Source organism: Cephus cinctus, unplaced genomic scaffold (assembly GCF_000341935.2).
Source record: "Cephus cinctus unplaced genomic scaffold, Ccin1 Ccin1_scaffold0255, whole genome shotgun sequence".
Lineage (NCBI taxonomy): Eukaryota > Metazoa > Arthropoda > Insecta > Hymenoptera > Cephidae > Cephus > Cephus cinctus.
Window position 1 is genome coordinate 117929 of NW_014332968.1, and position 16340 is coordinate 134268.

Sequence of the window (16340 nt, forward strand, 5' to 3'; positions counted from 1 at the left end):
TCAGGTCTGGCATTTTCTTGAGCAAATTTATTGCGTGTTGGACGTCAATAATGCTGATCTAATTTCATTTGTATACGTTATAAAATTTGGAATTCACTGGAGGGTGTTATGCGAAAACAGTTATGTAATTATTCATGCAAAGCAGCCTTACGGGTTTGAATGTGGTTGTCTCGGAATATCTGAAACGATTTTACAGTTTCTCTTTAATTCATAAAATCGTCTCACCTTCTGGGTTAATCTGAGCAAGGATTCTGGATTATGAATTCTGAATGGTCTTGCCGAAAGGAGCGGATTAAATTGGTCAGAAGTCTTGTGACGTTGGAGAAGACGAGCGAATCAGAGAAGCAGCGATTAATTTGATATATTGAAATCCCGAAGGAAGAAGGTATGTAGGAATGGACCGAAGGGAGGCTGGATATGATTGGGCGATGGGGAAGGGTATAGAAGGATCAGGAGGTTGGAGGATGGACGGCTGACTGACATTTGATTTCTATTCCTGTTCGGATTCGGACTCTAACTGATATTTCTGAAGCTGCGAAAAGCCTGCAGCCAGTCGTCCCTAAAGATTCTGCCATTTTAACGGTAAAAAGGTGAAATGGCGAAACGGTGAAAGGACCAAAGCCATCCCTCAGAACAGGGCCCGTGAACAAGTTTCGAGAAAATAAGGGTAGAGCGTACGTCGTGGTGGTTCGAAGAGAGTGAAGGAATCCCATGAGACTTCATTTCGGGTTTAGCTCGAATGGGCTTCAGCGGGTCGCCATCCGAGATCTTTTCTATCCCAGCGGACTGTCAAGATGCTGATGACGAGATAGAAATACATTACCTCGCCTCCAACTTTCACGCTGAAAACTCATCTGGATTACTGGGGAGGCTCTCAAATCTCAAATCCCAAAGACCAAGACGAGTCTGTTTACTTACTGATCAATGGTGAAATGGTACCGCTGAATGCACGAAAGGCCTAGGTTAGAGTCCTTTTAACGTCTATCTTCCTTTCCGTTGGTCCGTCGGTTGACTAATATAACCCTACAGATCCCTAAGAGCCTAGAAATTTCGTACTGTGCTCTTCACATTCTGCATAGTAAATACTGTGCCTGACAATACCTCAAGGGAAAGGACAAAATCGGTTCTAACGTGCGACGATAACAGGGGCCAATATATTCCGCCTGTGCGTGTGTTAATATTTCTTGCAATTAAGAGAGCCGATATGTTAATGTCGCTATCGCAGGAGAGTAGCGCGATGCGTGCTCTGAATATGTAAGAGTTTCCCGGGGGTCTCAGCTTAAACCCATAAGAAGAACTTTACTTGCCCTCTTGACTCACTCACACTCTTTCTCTCTCATTCTCTTGCTTCTCTCTTGCTTCTTTGCTCTTTCCCCACTATCTATATACCTGTTGCTTAGACGAGCATTTTCATGCTTTCTCGTCTACTCTAGTACATTTTCCCATTGAGCCTCTTATTTTGTTTGCCACTTTAGAATTACATAGTACACTGTATATGCGCTTTAGCGTTTTTAGCCATTGATATTGGATAATACCGTAGAGTATTTTGAGAGTGAGCCACTGCTTTCATACTGATTGGATAATCGGTTTAATTCGGAAGTCTGTGAAACGTAGTTACGTATTGTACTTTCTATTCTCATACTGATGCATTTTATTGACTATATACAATGTTTGCATTTACTTGTGCAGCAGTGAAAGAAAAAATAAAAATAGAGAGACAACATTTCATATTAAAATAACTACTTTGACAATCGGATTAAACCTTGAATATTGCTGTATAGGTATAGAAACAAACGGGAGAAGGCTTTGTACAAATAATTAGTTTGCATAACTAAAGCCAACTGGAGTGAACGACCTTTTACCGACGCTTAATATTATCCTGAATATATCGTAATACTTGACTAATGAACGGTGGTAACGATCGCGTAAATTCGAATAACGAGTGTCCCAGTGATTCCATTGATATCGGCAACTGCAGTCCACCGCACACACCAGCTTCATATATTCGGCTTTTGTCGAATTGTCTACGAGATGAGAATATGTTCCCAGTTTTTTAATTCTTTTTCAAGCAGGGTTTGCCTTGCGCCCGAGAAGTGTGACCGGCATGCTACCCTGGTTTCCCTCTAAGCAAAACAAGTGCGTGCCGCATAAACGGTTCTTTGAATTTTATCGCTGTTCCTTGACTTAGTGCATAATGCATACAGAGGGAAGGTCTTTGCATATTTACAAGGCTGAGAAAAAGAAAAAAAAGAGAGATGGAAGGCTGTATGGCCTCTTGATAAGAGAGTACGTTCCCAAATACGATAATGTTCTCTGGGATATGCAATCTCTGTACTGGGTATAATTGCCGTTTACTGGGAATAGTTGGAGGCGTAGCGCAATGTTCAATATGATATCGGTGTGCCGGATATCTCGAATCCGTGCACTTAATATGTGTCGGTGGGATTAGGCACTGGACCCCTACCTGCATCCCGACATCCCAGAAACCCGGGGACGTGTTCCTGGGTCAGATTGCAGCGTGTACCGTTAAGCCCAGGGATCACAAAGCGATGTCTTGGGGGACGGATGTCCCTGATTAATCCAACACCGTCTCTTGTATCCGGATGCGCGTTACACAGATCCGTCTCTACGCTTCGCCATGAAATTGCGCGCTTTCCTTGATCTCAGATCCTACCCTGCCAACTTATTGTTGAATCAGACCATGTTGCTTCTTTGGCCAATATAGTAAATCCCTGGTGGAATATCTGTCTCCTTTTGTCTCCCTATTCTCCTACTCTTTTCTCTCTCTCTCTCTCTCTCTCTCTCTCTCTCTCTCTCTCTCTCTCTCTCTCTCAGTTCTGCTTCTATTCTAGATTTAATAGTTAACCAGCCGGTAGCATATAGAAAACAAGAATAACGTGAATGGCAGAACTGACGTTTGGTGTGGTTGGCATAAATTAATTCACAAAAGTTGCTCAGCCTTTTTTTCATGTAACCGCTTGATATATCTCGGGCTAGTGGCCATGGAGGGTTTGGTCTGTAGGTAATTAGAGGGCGAACTGTATGACTCCTCCCGGGTTGTTTTGCACTAATTCGCATCGGTGTAACAGCTAGTTTGAAACTGGTTGCGTTACGCTGCATATCCGGCCTTTAATTTGGGAACGCGCCTTTGCTTCTGAAAGCTAACCCATTTAGACGCTTCTTTGGTATCCACCTGCTGCTGCGAGCAAAGCCGATCGCCATGCGAAATACAACACTGCTTCCCTCCCGACTCAATCTACCACTCTTTGCCTGGCACATGCTGCTCCAGTCTACCTCTCATACTAGTTTGTTGCTGCAGCTTTTGCCGAGCTTCTGAGTAACACCAATGGACGCGATCAGAGTGTATAAAGTAGAGAATCGATAAGCAGGTTACTTATCTTTTCTGACTTTTCTAGTCACCGTTGAGCTTACGGGACAGGAAATCAATGGAAGGTGGTGCAGCAAATAAGAGGAAAAAGATGGAGTTCCTGAGTTCCGAGAGCAGCAGGTGCATGTATGCTTGCTAACTGACGAGACACAGATTTCGCGTATTGCGGGGAACGTGGCATTGTTCACGGAATAGGGAGTTAAATCGCAACAGCCAGGAGCGTAATCAGTGTTCTAAACTCGATTCCCTTTCGACGGCAGGATTTGTAACGTATTGTAAGGTAGCAGTATATTCGCCGTTTGTCCGAGGCCTCGGCGTAATCAACGGAGGTACTAAAGCCTGGGCCCCTTTCATACCCAGGATTTGTACGTGCTAGGACACTCGAGCATCAATGCATTCGGCTTCCTTCTCGGGGCTGTTGCTGTTCTCGCTACCTGCATCCTGCATCGTGACTCGCCCCCTTTCCACTACACAACATGCTCTCTCTCACTGCCACAGTGTCAGCTAGAGCAGCACCTAGTGCCTAGAACCTACAACCTACCGCACTGTATCTCTTCTACGTCTGGCTGATATGACCTCACCGTCATTCCTCCTGCCACCACTTCTCACCACTGGTGTGGTCTACGAAGATCATTTCGCAGGATCTTTACCTCATTGTCGACTATTCGGCGATGTAAAGTGCCCTCGAGACTGTCGTAATATCGGAAAAGTAACTTGCCTCCGATTTTATAGGGAAGTTGGAATTGAGCGCGACTTGGGAACCACGCCGTCCTTGGCGTCGACGTCGTCACAGCGCGACGCATCGTGATTTTACTGGTATAGCCGCATTCAATTCGTTTAATGCGTTTCGTGCCGAGAAACTCCGAGTTCCTCCTTTCTTTCTACTGACTTCCCTTTTTCGAATCTTCCTTCTTCGTCCAGACCGTATTCGGATTTTGTTAACATCGGTTATTTCTTTGACTCATCCTAACTAACATCAATTTAGTTAAAAATTTGACAGAAATTAGTAGTGGCCTCGTATAGTTGTTATTAGCGACTATTTAATTTCATATGAGCGAATGAAAGGTTTCTCATTCGATATAATATAGAAAATTTCTCGCCACCAACTCACCCTTCTATGTAAACCTTCTTGTTACTGTTCGTGGCAGATGAGCCTTCTGCATTTGACACCATCGCAACCAGTAACTCCACTCGACGCAAATCCTACTAAACGGATCAAGCACCTTGCAAACTATCGTCGGGATTCGCATGGGAGTGGCGAACCTCGAGACCGACAATCCTTACCCGTTTGAGCACTCCATATTACGGTGCACTTGGCTGCGCTTCTCCGCGCTTCCCTTCTGCATCCCTCCTAAACCGACGACCCCTCTCGCGCTAGGGCGTCTCACCGCAATCTCTTCCACGGCTTCCTGGCCACTCTTTAAGTATGTCCAAGGTATTTTATCACTATTACACTCTAAGGATTCGCCCAGGGAGTCTTGAGGGACAGATCGAGGTTCGGCAACGTTACACCTGTCGCCGTGTAGCAATGCTCGAGTCACCAATCCAATATAAAACTCGTACTCGTTCTCATTTAATAGGAGACCGTGGTAGCCAAGACGTTGTAGGCCGAGCCGACGGAGATGATAGGCCTCAAACCAAATAAGAAAATAACTTTCTTCTTCTCATGAAGGTACACCCTGGAGTCCCTTTAAAGGATATTGCGATAAATTGTGAAAATCTACCGTGAGACACGTAAAATTTTTCGTTGAAATCGAGTATAGTAGCCTGAATGAAGAAGCCGATGGTATTTCTATGGGCACCATTAAAAATTGAATGACGGTGGCTTTAGTCGTAGCTGAATAATAGCGGTATGTGGAATAATCCTTCTCAAATGGCAGGAATGTTTTTTCAACCTTTGCAAATCCTCTCAACGCTGTGTCTGTGTTTATGTCGGTATCATGATGGTACGGTATTCGTCGAGATGACGGCTACAATTTTCTCTATTTTCCAAATTGAACGAAACCAGGACACAAAAATCCGAGCGGTCTAATTACGATTAAATAATTCAGTCATTCCATTTTTCCCAACAATACTCGGCAAATTGTAAAATAGTATCCGTTTATTTCAGGGGGCAAAACTTGGTTTCCTGTGACAGATGGGACTGCACCGTCTCATACCCTCTCATTCCTCGTCCAACCACTATATTCGTTGGTGAATGCAAATTTGACCCGGGCTATTCCTTTTCCTATGCAATTAGTCATGCCATCGGATTTCATCTACGGTTTCATCCAGAGTGACGCTCGATATGTTGTAGAAAATTAGAAGCGGACGTATATTAAAAGAAAAAACAATTATTTTGGTTCAATAATTCAATTATTAAAGACTACATTAATCTCACATAATTGTCTGAGGTAGGTGGACTGTTTATGGTGTTTAATCTTTATTCCGCACTACCGCTTTAAAAGATCGGTAAAAGTTAAGTTCCATGTTTAATTACCAATTAAAAGATGATATCTTTCTGTACTCGTGGAATCTAGTAAAAGAAAACAGATTTCTCATAAGCCACGATTTTGTGCTCATAAATTATACTATCTCGAAATCAATATGCTCCTCTCAGAAAAATAAAATCAATGTGATCAAGATGAACTCCTTTCGGTTTGCACACTTTCCCAATAATTTCCTAGCAATCAATATGATTCATCCCTACAGTGGTTGCAGTTTTCAAGTTTTGGATGTTGATGAGACAATAGCATTTACGGATGTCCAGCCAATAATTTCAGTTTCGCTTAAGATAACGCGTGCGTATGATTGAGAAATTAGTGCCATACCCTGAGTGGAAAAATAAATTCTACATAAATAAAACGAAGTTTAAAGAGTAAAATTAACGTTTCAGTATAGAGTCTCGTGAATACATTAAAGTTTGCTTTGAGCCTAAACTTTGTACGTACGTTCGCTGTAGAAGGGTTGAGGGTCAAAACGACTTTGTAAATTCTAGCATATTTACTCATTGTGATTTTGGTTCTCCCCACTCCCATATGTCCTTAATCCTTTCGCAGTGAAGTGAAAGTAAAACAAGTTTCGTTGAAAATGTGTTGCACAGAGATTCATTGAATTTTCATGACAGTTTTGTGGTGATGGTTTTTTGGCTCGTTAAACCCGAAAATGATATCGAAATTTCCAAATTTAAAAAGGCGGATCCCGCATGGCTAATCAAAGTACAGAAGTCATCAGATTTGCGTAAAAATGTAAGGGTTTCTTTTTCCTTATACAGAATATATAAAGTTACTATTCTTTTAAGTTTTCGTTCTATATACTTTATGAACAGTATAAAACAATATACTGTTAGGTTAGAATTATTACTGCTGCTTACGTTACATCATATTGAAAATTAGTGATCCTGAAACTTTAGAATCTAATTTTTAAGTGAATTGAATGACTCCTATACCCCGACATATTCCATTTTTTAGCCTTCATGTTCGATCCGTCATTTTTAACGTTTGTATTTTTATATTTGATTTAATATCAGCAATCCGAAAACCACTTGAAACCCAATGTTTATGGAAATCCGATAGTATTTTGTTATTTTGGGTTGTCACTTTAGATCAGCTATTTTGAAACTTTGAATTTTGACGTCAGATTACAAGCGATCTCAAAAAAATGGAGAACTAAATAATTATAAAAATTGTAATAGTGGAAATACATTTTTTTTTTAAAAGAAGAATAGAACACCTAATATAACGTAATATGCGCCTATTGAACTCGAGATCTGGTCCATCCAACTTATTATCTAATAGTCCCTTGAAGTCGAAAACAGCATTTAAAGATGTAGATGCGGATATGAAACCATGGCCGATAACTTCGGAGAATGAATGAAGCGTGCGTGATAGATGTGTGATCGAAGGTGCGAACGAAGGTAAGAAAGAGAAAACGATAAAAAGAAAAGAGTGAGAGAATGTGCGATAAGTGCGTGCATGAGAATGCGAGTACGAATGAGAGTGAGTCCAGAATAGCAGGGCAAACTAGTATTTAATCTACATAAAAAAATTGATTAGTACTGTAACGTTCAATACAGGTGGTTCAGTGGTTAGCTCAGAATTTTTGTAAAAAACGTGTTGATTTTGTACTGTGGCAAATGCATTAGATACCCTTATATGCTCCACGAGCGTCATGTGTAAAAAGGGAAGACCTAACGATAAAGGACGGATGAGTTGCAGGTAATTTGAACGAAATATTCCGTTTTATTCCAGACATTATCAGACAGCGGATGCGAACCTTCTAAATTATTTCTTGTAAATGTCTGGTAAGCCAGTCAGCTTCGTGTTCTCCAAGTTACGCTATTTCCTCCTTCTCATACCTTCGCACTCTTCGACATACCCCCCCCCCCTTCCTGGTTGACTTCTTTGGGTGAAGGTTGTCCTCGTGGTGTGCCAACTTCCAACCGACGCCGACACCAGCACACCCCTGCGAATAACTTTGAGAGATGAGAGTCATTATCTACCAGAGCCAGTCTGGCTCTCCTCTCTCTTATCGGGCCACCTTACCGTCGATGTTTATTACCAAGAACGCGACATCTTCGCCCGTTAACGAGAGCAAGAAGGTCACCGGAAGATGGGACATTGGAGGACCAGAAAAGGGATCTCGTGGAAGTACGAAACAGAACCGGGAAGCCAAATGGAAGATGCTACAAGGGGCAGAAAGCGAGTCTCGAATTTACATTTGTGCAGGTTTAATTTCATCGCTGCCGGGCTTATGATTTTTATTTGGCCCGCGTCCTGGTATTTTGTTTCTCCGTTATTTTTCGTTGCCTAGGCCAGTCACGAAGCGCCTCTGAATTGCGACAATTAAAACAAAAGAAGTACGAGCCGGCACTTCTCCCCGTGGCGTCCCTCTGCATGCATACTAAATTACGCTGGATTTGTATGTGCGAACGTGTGAACGGCTGCACAAAAAATCCCGTTTGTTGGCTTAACGTTTCAGAGCGTCGGGATAATTCTCTACAGCATATCCCGGATTATCCTTTGCTTCCTGCAACCAGCTGCAGCCCTCTTCTCCAAGGCTCTGCGAGCAGCTACAAGATACTTACTTATGTTAGTTAAACTTATGTCTATTAACTTATCCACTTACCCTGCGTCATCTACCAAACGGGACACCAAGACAATGTTTTTCTTAAATGTTATAGACCTTATCATTCGTATTAATTTCTACATGATTTTCTTACGCGCTGTAGTTTCTTTCACTCTGAGGGTACCTGCTGGTAGCATTATAGCAGCCACGGACTCCTGTAGAATGACAGAATTGTATGCGCGAACGAGCTACGTATGCATTTTAGATGTTATTGCTTTTATCGGTAGGGTGAAAATCCGTAAATTTCGTTTTTCCGGACGTAAATATTGTTTCATGCAAAACGTCTGAGCCGAGCCCCCTATCCACCCAGAGCCTCGCCTATCGCCCGCCTGCCGTCCCGCTATTCCAACATATCATTTATAACGCGTTCTGCCAGCTTCCTCTGATGCGGAAAAAATGATTGATAGCGCACTCCTCCCCTTGACTCCCTTGCCCTACACCTTTTCCTTTTCGGCTCCTTTCACATTCCTTTCTTTCTGTTTTCTCAGGAAACTTTACGACGTGGAGCTTCGCTCGAGCTAAGAATGTGTCGAAATCGATGGCGCTTCAATTTCTGTAAATCTCAATAGAGCTGGTCACCCTCTCATTTTCCATATGAGAACAGCCCGAAGAGGTTGCCGGGGTGTTAGAGGATAAAGGTCGAAGAGTGGCACCAACGACATTGCCAGTCTGCGACTTCCGTGCTGGAAGGGGTTCATGTAAATTTGTAAAACACGCGTCGAATTCATGGTCGCATCTCCAAGTCAATGGCAATGCCATTGTCAATAGCAATGCCAAGCGACCTGCCCGACAGGGAAAATTCAATTAAGTTTAATGGGAGATCAAGGGTCGATGGGAACCTGGGACAGGGAGCAGTGAAAAGAAGAAGGGGATGTTATTCCGGAAGGGCGGACAGCTAAGGGTTGACCTGAATAATAGAGAGTCGCCACTGTGATTCTACGGAACGCCGAAAATCGAGAGAACCTCCCGCGACAATAGTCATTTCCATTTGTAAAACACCTCTCTTCCTCTTCCTCCCTTACTTTTTGATCTCCATCAATGGTACAAATAATAATGAGTCGTAGGTCGCAGAGACTTTTGTCTCTGATTAGTCACAACGTACACTTAAAAATGAGTCAACCGAAAGTGAAGAGCAATTGAGAGAAGATGTCTGCTTAGAGAGAGAGAGAGAGAGTAGATGATGAACGCATCCATTTGTAGTCTTGGAATAATTTAGGTAAAAATATTGGCAATTGCCATAAGAGCCCAGAGACGTCGCGACGCATGCAGGTTCTCGTCCATTTCTAGTTTATACGTCTACATAGCGTGTGTGGAAGGTTTCTCCCGACGTTTTTACATTTTTATTTCCTCTGGTTACTATACCTGCATGTAGCACGGCGCAACTATCTCTCCATCGCCATGAACTCGACTCACCTGTCGTAGTAATAGTCCCTGAAACAAAGAATAAATGAAAGTAAGTTAATGTGTGTTTCTTTGCGAAAATCACTGATAATTATTACAATATTCACCTTTCAATTCGTATTTCGTTTATGTATAATATTCTTATGTATTTCCTACTGTTTGCATACATTTTTGGTTCACTCACAATTGTGAATAAACGAGAGTGATAAAAAGAATTCATTGTTTCCTAATTTTTGAAAAATTTAATTAATAACGTAAATTTTATGAAATATCAGGGGCGCCTGTTAAAACAAAACAGAACGAGACCAAGGCATGAAACGAGCTCTCTTTTATTTATTTCTCTATTCCCGTTTATTTCTATAATCTGTACTTGATACTCTCGGATACATTGTTTGTGGGTCAAAATAATGTGCGTCAAAGTAATGAAACAAGTTTAAGTGTGATTCTCTTAAAGCAACACCCCAACGATATAGAAACTGGAAGACTAACGGGACTTTTAATATTAATTATTATTATGAGAAATGCAATCTTTATGTTTCATAATGACACAACTGTAACATTATAAAAATATGAAGAGGTTATAGATTATAGACGCGTAATTTATGTATTTAATATTATCAATTAGACATCCTTATAACATCACGACAACGTTTCCTATTTGAATAAAATATTTTTTGAATCTTTGCAACTAGTTTTTAGATATTTCCCAGATATATGTTACTACTTGAAACATGTATACAGTTGCTTCACATGTGGCGTCTACCTTGCAGTTACAATTTGGTTTAGACAGCTTTGAGTTTCTCACGATCTTTCGTAATTCAGTATTGACAGACTGATTAACTAAAATCAGGCTTTTTGAGTTCTAGTTATCGTATTGTTCCGCTCATAAAATATTTGACTTATGGTTACCAGACATATTATATGTTAAACAAAATTATAGTAATTCAATTTCAACATACTTCTCGTTATAATGATTTAAATTTTAATTCAATTAATAACATTTTTTTATAAACAAACAAACTATATTGAAACTGATAAATTAAACGAATGGCATTTGGATTAAATGAGGAATACTAGATGGAAATAAAGATTGCCCAACAAAACTAGTTTCATTCAACAAATGGTTTTTCCCAGTATAAAAGCAATGGGAGCAAGAAGATTGGCTTTTCATGTCGATTTCAATTACTCGGCAATGGCGTCAATGACGAATCGATTTAACGATTGCGTGAACGAGTTATTCGAAATATGAGAGGACCGATATGTGATGGCGCTTGCAACGGGCCATCCTCCGACAGACCCACAATATTGCTCGAAGGACAATGCGGACAATCACGGTTGGTTGTGGTGCCAGGATCGTTTGGCACCGTTTCACCACATTCCGGGATGTTCCGCCTTGTTCCACCCGGTTTCAGGCAGTTATCATTGACTCTGCCGTTTAAACTTTAGCGACAAATCCGTGGCCACCACTGTGTCCCGACTAAATTGGTCAGTACGTTGAAAGTGAGAGAACCAATTGAAAAAATTGAAAATTGCGTATAAAGAAACGGCAGCTATACGATACGAATCATTCATCCTAATATTTCCGAGTTGGCTGCTTCTATAACTAAATTGAACGAGAGCCAGAACTGGAGCCAGTAGGCAAAGAGTTAGAGAGGTTCGTCCCATGACGTATTCATTTTCCCGTCGAACGGTGAACCCGAAGAATCCCCAGGAACCTTGGAAAGCCCTGGAGGCTCCTCAGGATCTCTGATCTAGGAGATCGGAGGACTAGAGGGAACTGGAAGGGAGTGGCGGGTGTTGGCCACTTGTTTTCCCCTGACGTTTTCGTGGCGAATGCGATTTTCGAGCACTCAGTCGAAGTGGAGAGCGCTGTCCGCGGCACGTGCCCCACGGCTAATCCAGCCATCCTCTTTCCCGGACGGCTCTGTCGTCACTCTACAAGCATGCTTCCACTTTGCCATTCTGCCATTCTGCCATCCTACTATTACAGGTCCTCTACGCCATTCTATCGTCCTGTCATCGGGATGATGGAACGAGAAAACTCTTTTGATCCCACTCGTCTTCTAACTGGGCTCCAACCATTCTCCTTCGGCCCTCAGTCCCTCGAGCCTAACTCTCTTCCATTCTTCTCTGCTCCTTTTTGCCCTAGTTCAATTTCTGTTTCCGCTTCCGTTTCCGCCCGCAGAGATACCCCTACCTGGCATAACCTAAACTTAATTAGGGAGACGGTACACTAGTCGGAGACTCCAATACCACAAGGTAACTTTGGAACCATCTGAATTGTGCTAGAGACAGTGCTGCAGCAGCAGAGTAAGTATTTTTAGATAGCTGAATGGCTGAAATAAAACGGCAATGCGATAAAGCAGCTCGATTTTCCAGAACCCTTGGGGATCACGGCTACCGTCAGGAGGGGTTTGCGCTGGGCTTAGCGGCCGGTATCGAGTGTACAGTTACATTCGAGCGTGGGCACACGCTCAGTCATGTGCTGGACCCTGCGACAACATTGGTAGAAACTAATAAATCCCGTGACAATACGTAGTATGGCAGTGATTCCCGAGCGCAGAGCTCTTTGTCAATGGAAAAAGAACAAACGTGTGCGGGGAAATATAACCTCACTCGTTTCTCCCATATTTACGTGCTCACATGTTCGGTTTATATCTTGTTGTGTTCCACATCATCACTCGAGGCCCGTGTGTGCGAAAAGATTTTGCTTCGATCCGCCGTGTTCGGTTGACAAAACGAAACAACGCGTGGTAAAACGCGAAAAAACATAAATTGTGATATTTGCTTTTAGCATTTGCCGCACGCACTTCTTTCGCGACTACCCTACATATAATTCCTATGCAGGCAATCGTTGCATAGAATGTGAACCGTATAGGGAATAAAATTTAAGCTTGGTAAATCCTGTATTTGGAAACACTACGAGTACGAGTGACGCGTAAAATAAATATGGCCATCCCATGTTATACCACGCTTCTTAACCATTTTTCCCATTCTACCCTTCAGGGCCATTAGGAACCGAAGAGGAGAATAAGAGGGAAGAACACAAAAAGAAGAAAGGCACGATATTCCAGAGTGTTTGACGAGTGGTAGGAAGGGAGCAGGAAGACTGATGAATTGATGAATTGACTAACTGACGAGTTGACGAGAGAAGTGAACTGAGGATGAAGCGACCGGCTGATAATATCAGGGCTATCTCATTCGTTTATTGGAATTGGTTTCAAGTGCGCCACGTTTGGTTGTTGAATGTCCCATTGTTCCTCCATTGTCCGTTTAGTAAACCTCCTCCCGTACTCACGCACACCCACATTCCCCTGTTTCCACACTCCCACACCACGGGAGCTCAAACAAGCCTTCCACCCCCGGTCGAACACCGAAGAGCATATTTGCAAACTGGTCAAGCGATTTCGGCCAATATTTCAGCACCGTTAGCATTCAATTACGCGAATACCGAGGGACTGAGACACCGAGAGATCTATTCCTATACCACTCCTGTGCGTATAGTTTATTCGAGCTGCACTATCAGTGCTGTTGGTTAGCGATAACCAGCGAGAATTTTCTCTCTATTACTTTTCTAATTTTCTTCTCTTCCAATGACTCAATATCCTTATTACCTCGTTCCGCTGCAATCTGGGAATTAGCGATTGTTTTTTAATCTCTCTTTCTTTTTCTCATGAAATCTCGGTGCAAATATTGACATAGCGTCGCCACGCAACATAGTGATAGGTGTGAAATTCACCATACTTATTAATATGTGTTATGTATGTCGAGTATATTGCGGCCGGTGTTGTTACCGCAGGTAATTATGAGTCAAATAATGCCGCGTGCCAGTGACATTATTTATGTCGGCGTGTTTGCAAGTATAATTTTTACATGTGCCGTCGCCGTTGCGTCCCTGACACCCAACTCTTTCCACCCCTTTAGCTATACTTACTGTTGCCAGTGCCACTTCTATAGCGTAGTCACCCTTACTCGGGTCTCGGTTGAGCACGCACGCACTGCATTGCTTGGGTTGCCTCGAGGCACGTTGTTTGATATTCAAATGTACTTTCCGCGAATTGAATTTGATTCGTTACCACGGACATTGTGCAGAATCGGACGGGGCCAACCGTGTGACATTGATTTGCGAGTTGCTGCGCCCCACGGCATCTTGCCTGTGAAATTTACGGCTCTGCATGCCCCGGACTGGGACCCTCCTTCCCTCAACCCCTGCTTTACAGGTTCTTCATTGCTCTCTATAAATGATAGAGTCCGCAATGGAAAAAGAGGAACTGGCAGCTACACAGAAAAATAGGGTAGCTAGAAAAAGGAGAAATCTCGCTTGCCGTTCAATGCTCCCTGTGGCGTCGCCCATTGGCTATTGTCTATAGCCCATTGGCTTTCGTTTCCCAGCCACCTAATAGAATTTTCGCTCGCGGTTCGATTTTCGTACTTTAGTGGACGAGTCGCGACCGCAATGGGATTCGAGATTTTACGGCGTAGCTCGCGGAGCGCAATGTAACGTGCTGCCTCGAGGTTTCCCATGAGACATACCCGCTCCTAGGAACCATAGAGTAACTTAGAGATCCGAGCAGGCCAACATCCTGAGCATCGGAATATCCTGAAGTCTCTGTATTCGACGCTCAAAAGCACATGGGAAATTCTCCGTCGAGTGCTACATAATTTCGAACCCCGGTGCTTCGTTCTATCCTGACCGACTGCTTTATCCTTGTCTACTTCTTTTCTATTCTTTTCTCACTTTCTTCTAACTGCGCCTTTATTTTCCTATTTTCTTATTTCCTTATTTCCTTCCCCTCTCAACTTCAATATGTTCCCCTTTCACCTTAAATCCGCAAATCTAAATTTATTAATGTCTCGTGGATCGAACACCCTCGGGTCTGATAAAAGGGATACGGGTCTATAGAGAGTTCCACATACGGAGCCACGCATGAGTATGCGTCCAAGGTATATTCGTACGTTCAGTTCTTCGGTGTTAGACTGCGCAAGTCCTGCAGTATATTTTGTGGAGTTTAAACTTTCCCATTTCGCATTATGTGCTTTATATTGTGCGGCAATGCCTCCAAAAAGTCCACGGGGCTTGAGGAAGTTTGCTGCAGTCGACAATTTATATCTCTCCCACTTTTCCTCTATATCTCGCTCTTCCCCTTCTTCATCCTCTCCGTTCTTTCAGTCGTTCTGTACTCATACTAGCAGCTATATTTACTAAACCGGATGTCTCCTGTCGCGTACGAATCAGAGAGTCTTCCGCGGTTTACTTCAAAATCCCATGCTCAAATGGTCGAGTCCACAGACTAAAAAAGACACACATAAAATATATATATATATATATTACATAATTTTACATATATATATATATATATATATATATATGCATTTCCCCTGGCGAGAGGCGCTTATGGGAGAATGGAGGCATCAAGTGGAGAGAAGAGAATTGTATAGAACAAGAGCTACTTGGCCCACTTTCCACCTGGCAAACACTTGAAGTGTTTACGCGCATGAGGATCAATCGCGCAAAATCGTTAAACGAACTCAAGTTTTTTTTCGGTTAGGTGTCGCGACATTGACGTCTCCTCGAACCCTACGTCAAAGCCCTGGAAAGGAAGAAAAAAGTTACAAGCTCATGTTTTAGGCTACACTTGCGTAATAATATTTCTCGTAGAAAACTGCTGGAAAAAAAATGGACTCAATGAACTGCGACAGTAACTATCGTTGATTAAATAAACGGGCTATAGTATTGATTTTTTAATCTTTAAATAACGAAAGATACACCGTGATAATTCTCGTTGAACACAACTTATGGCAAATTAAAATTTAGTATAGATGCAACAAATCTTAGAAGTCTCCGTTTATCTGTAATGGCCGAATTTATCAGTGACAAGTGCATTTCCGTGATACACGCCACCATTTATGCAAATGTGATAATGTGAGAGGTCGATTGGTTGGGAAGCTGATGAATACTGCCATGAAGAGAAGAATCAGATATGACCTTGGCCTCTGATCAAGAACCGCGTGATCGTGCCCTGAGCACTGTACAAATGTATTAATATTTGTAGAATTTCGCAAGCGGCAGGAGGGGGCTGGGAGACGCGCCCCCAGGATATTTATGAGTAGTCCGCACGATACAGGAGTAACGCAGGGGCACTCGGTCACCCGCTCGGACGGTTGCTTCACGCAAATTATTTCTACGTGGCGTGATTAAGTAGCATGAATAATGCATGGCCCACGGCAAGCACAGGCCCACCAGGATGAGCGACCCTGACCGTTCAAGTGACCTACGACGCCAGGCGGCGCCGTTATGTGACGCCGTAGGGTACGCTCTGCATCACGCGTACCACAGCAAACAGTTGCCTAGCCACTAGCTGTTTTCAAACAAGCTGATGCACCACGCTCCACGTGCTCTTTTCTACAAAATTTAACCACTTTTAGGTTCCGCTACCCCTTTCGC

At 42.8% G+C, this 16340-nt stretch overlaps 1 protein-coding gene across 8 annotated transcripts in view; it reads right to left on the reverse strand.

Moving 5' to 3' along the window:
* LOC107265923 overlaps positions 1–16340 on the reverse strand; it is a 199863-nt gene that overhangs the window by 23623 nt on the left and 159900 nt on the right. For all 8 annotated transcript variants that reach the window (XM_015735850.2, XM_015735851.2, XM_025083182.1 and 5 more), the window contains one exon: positions 9908–9925. In XM_015735850.2, coding sequence (XP_015591336.1) covers positions 9908–9925 — 18 coding nt within the window. The remainder of the gene's footprint in view (positions 1–9907; positions 9926–16340) is intronic.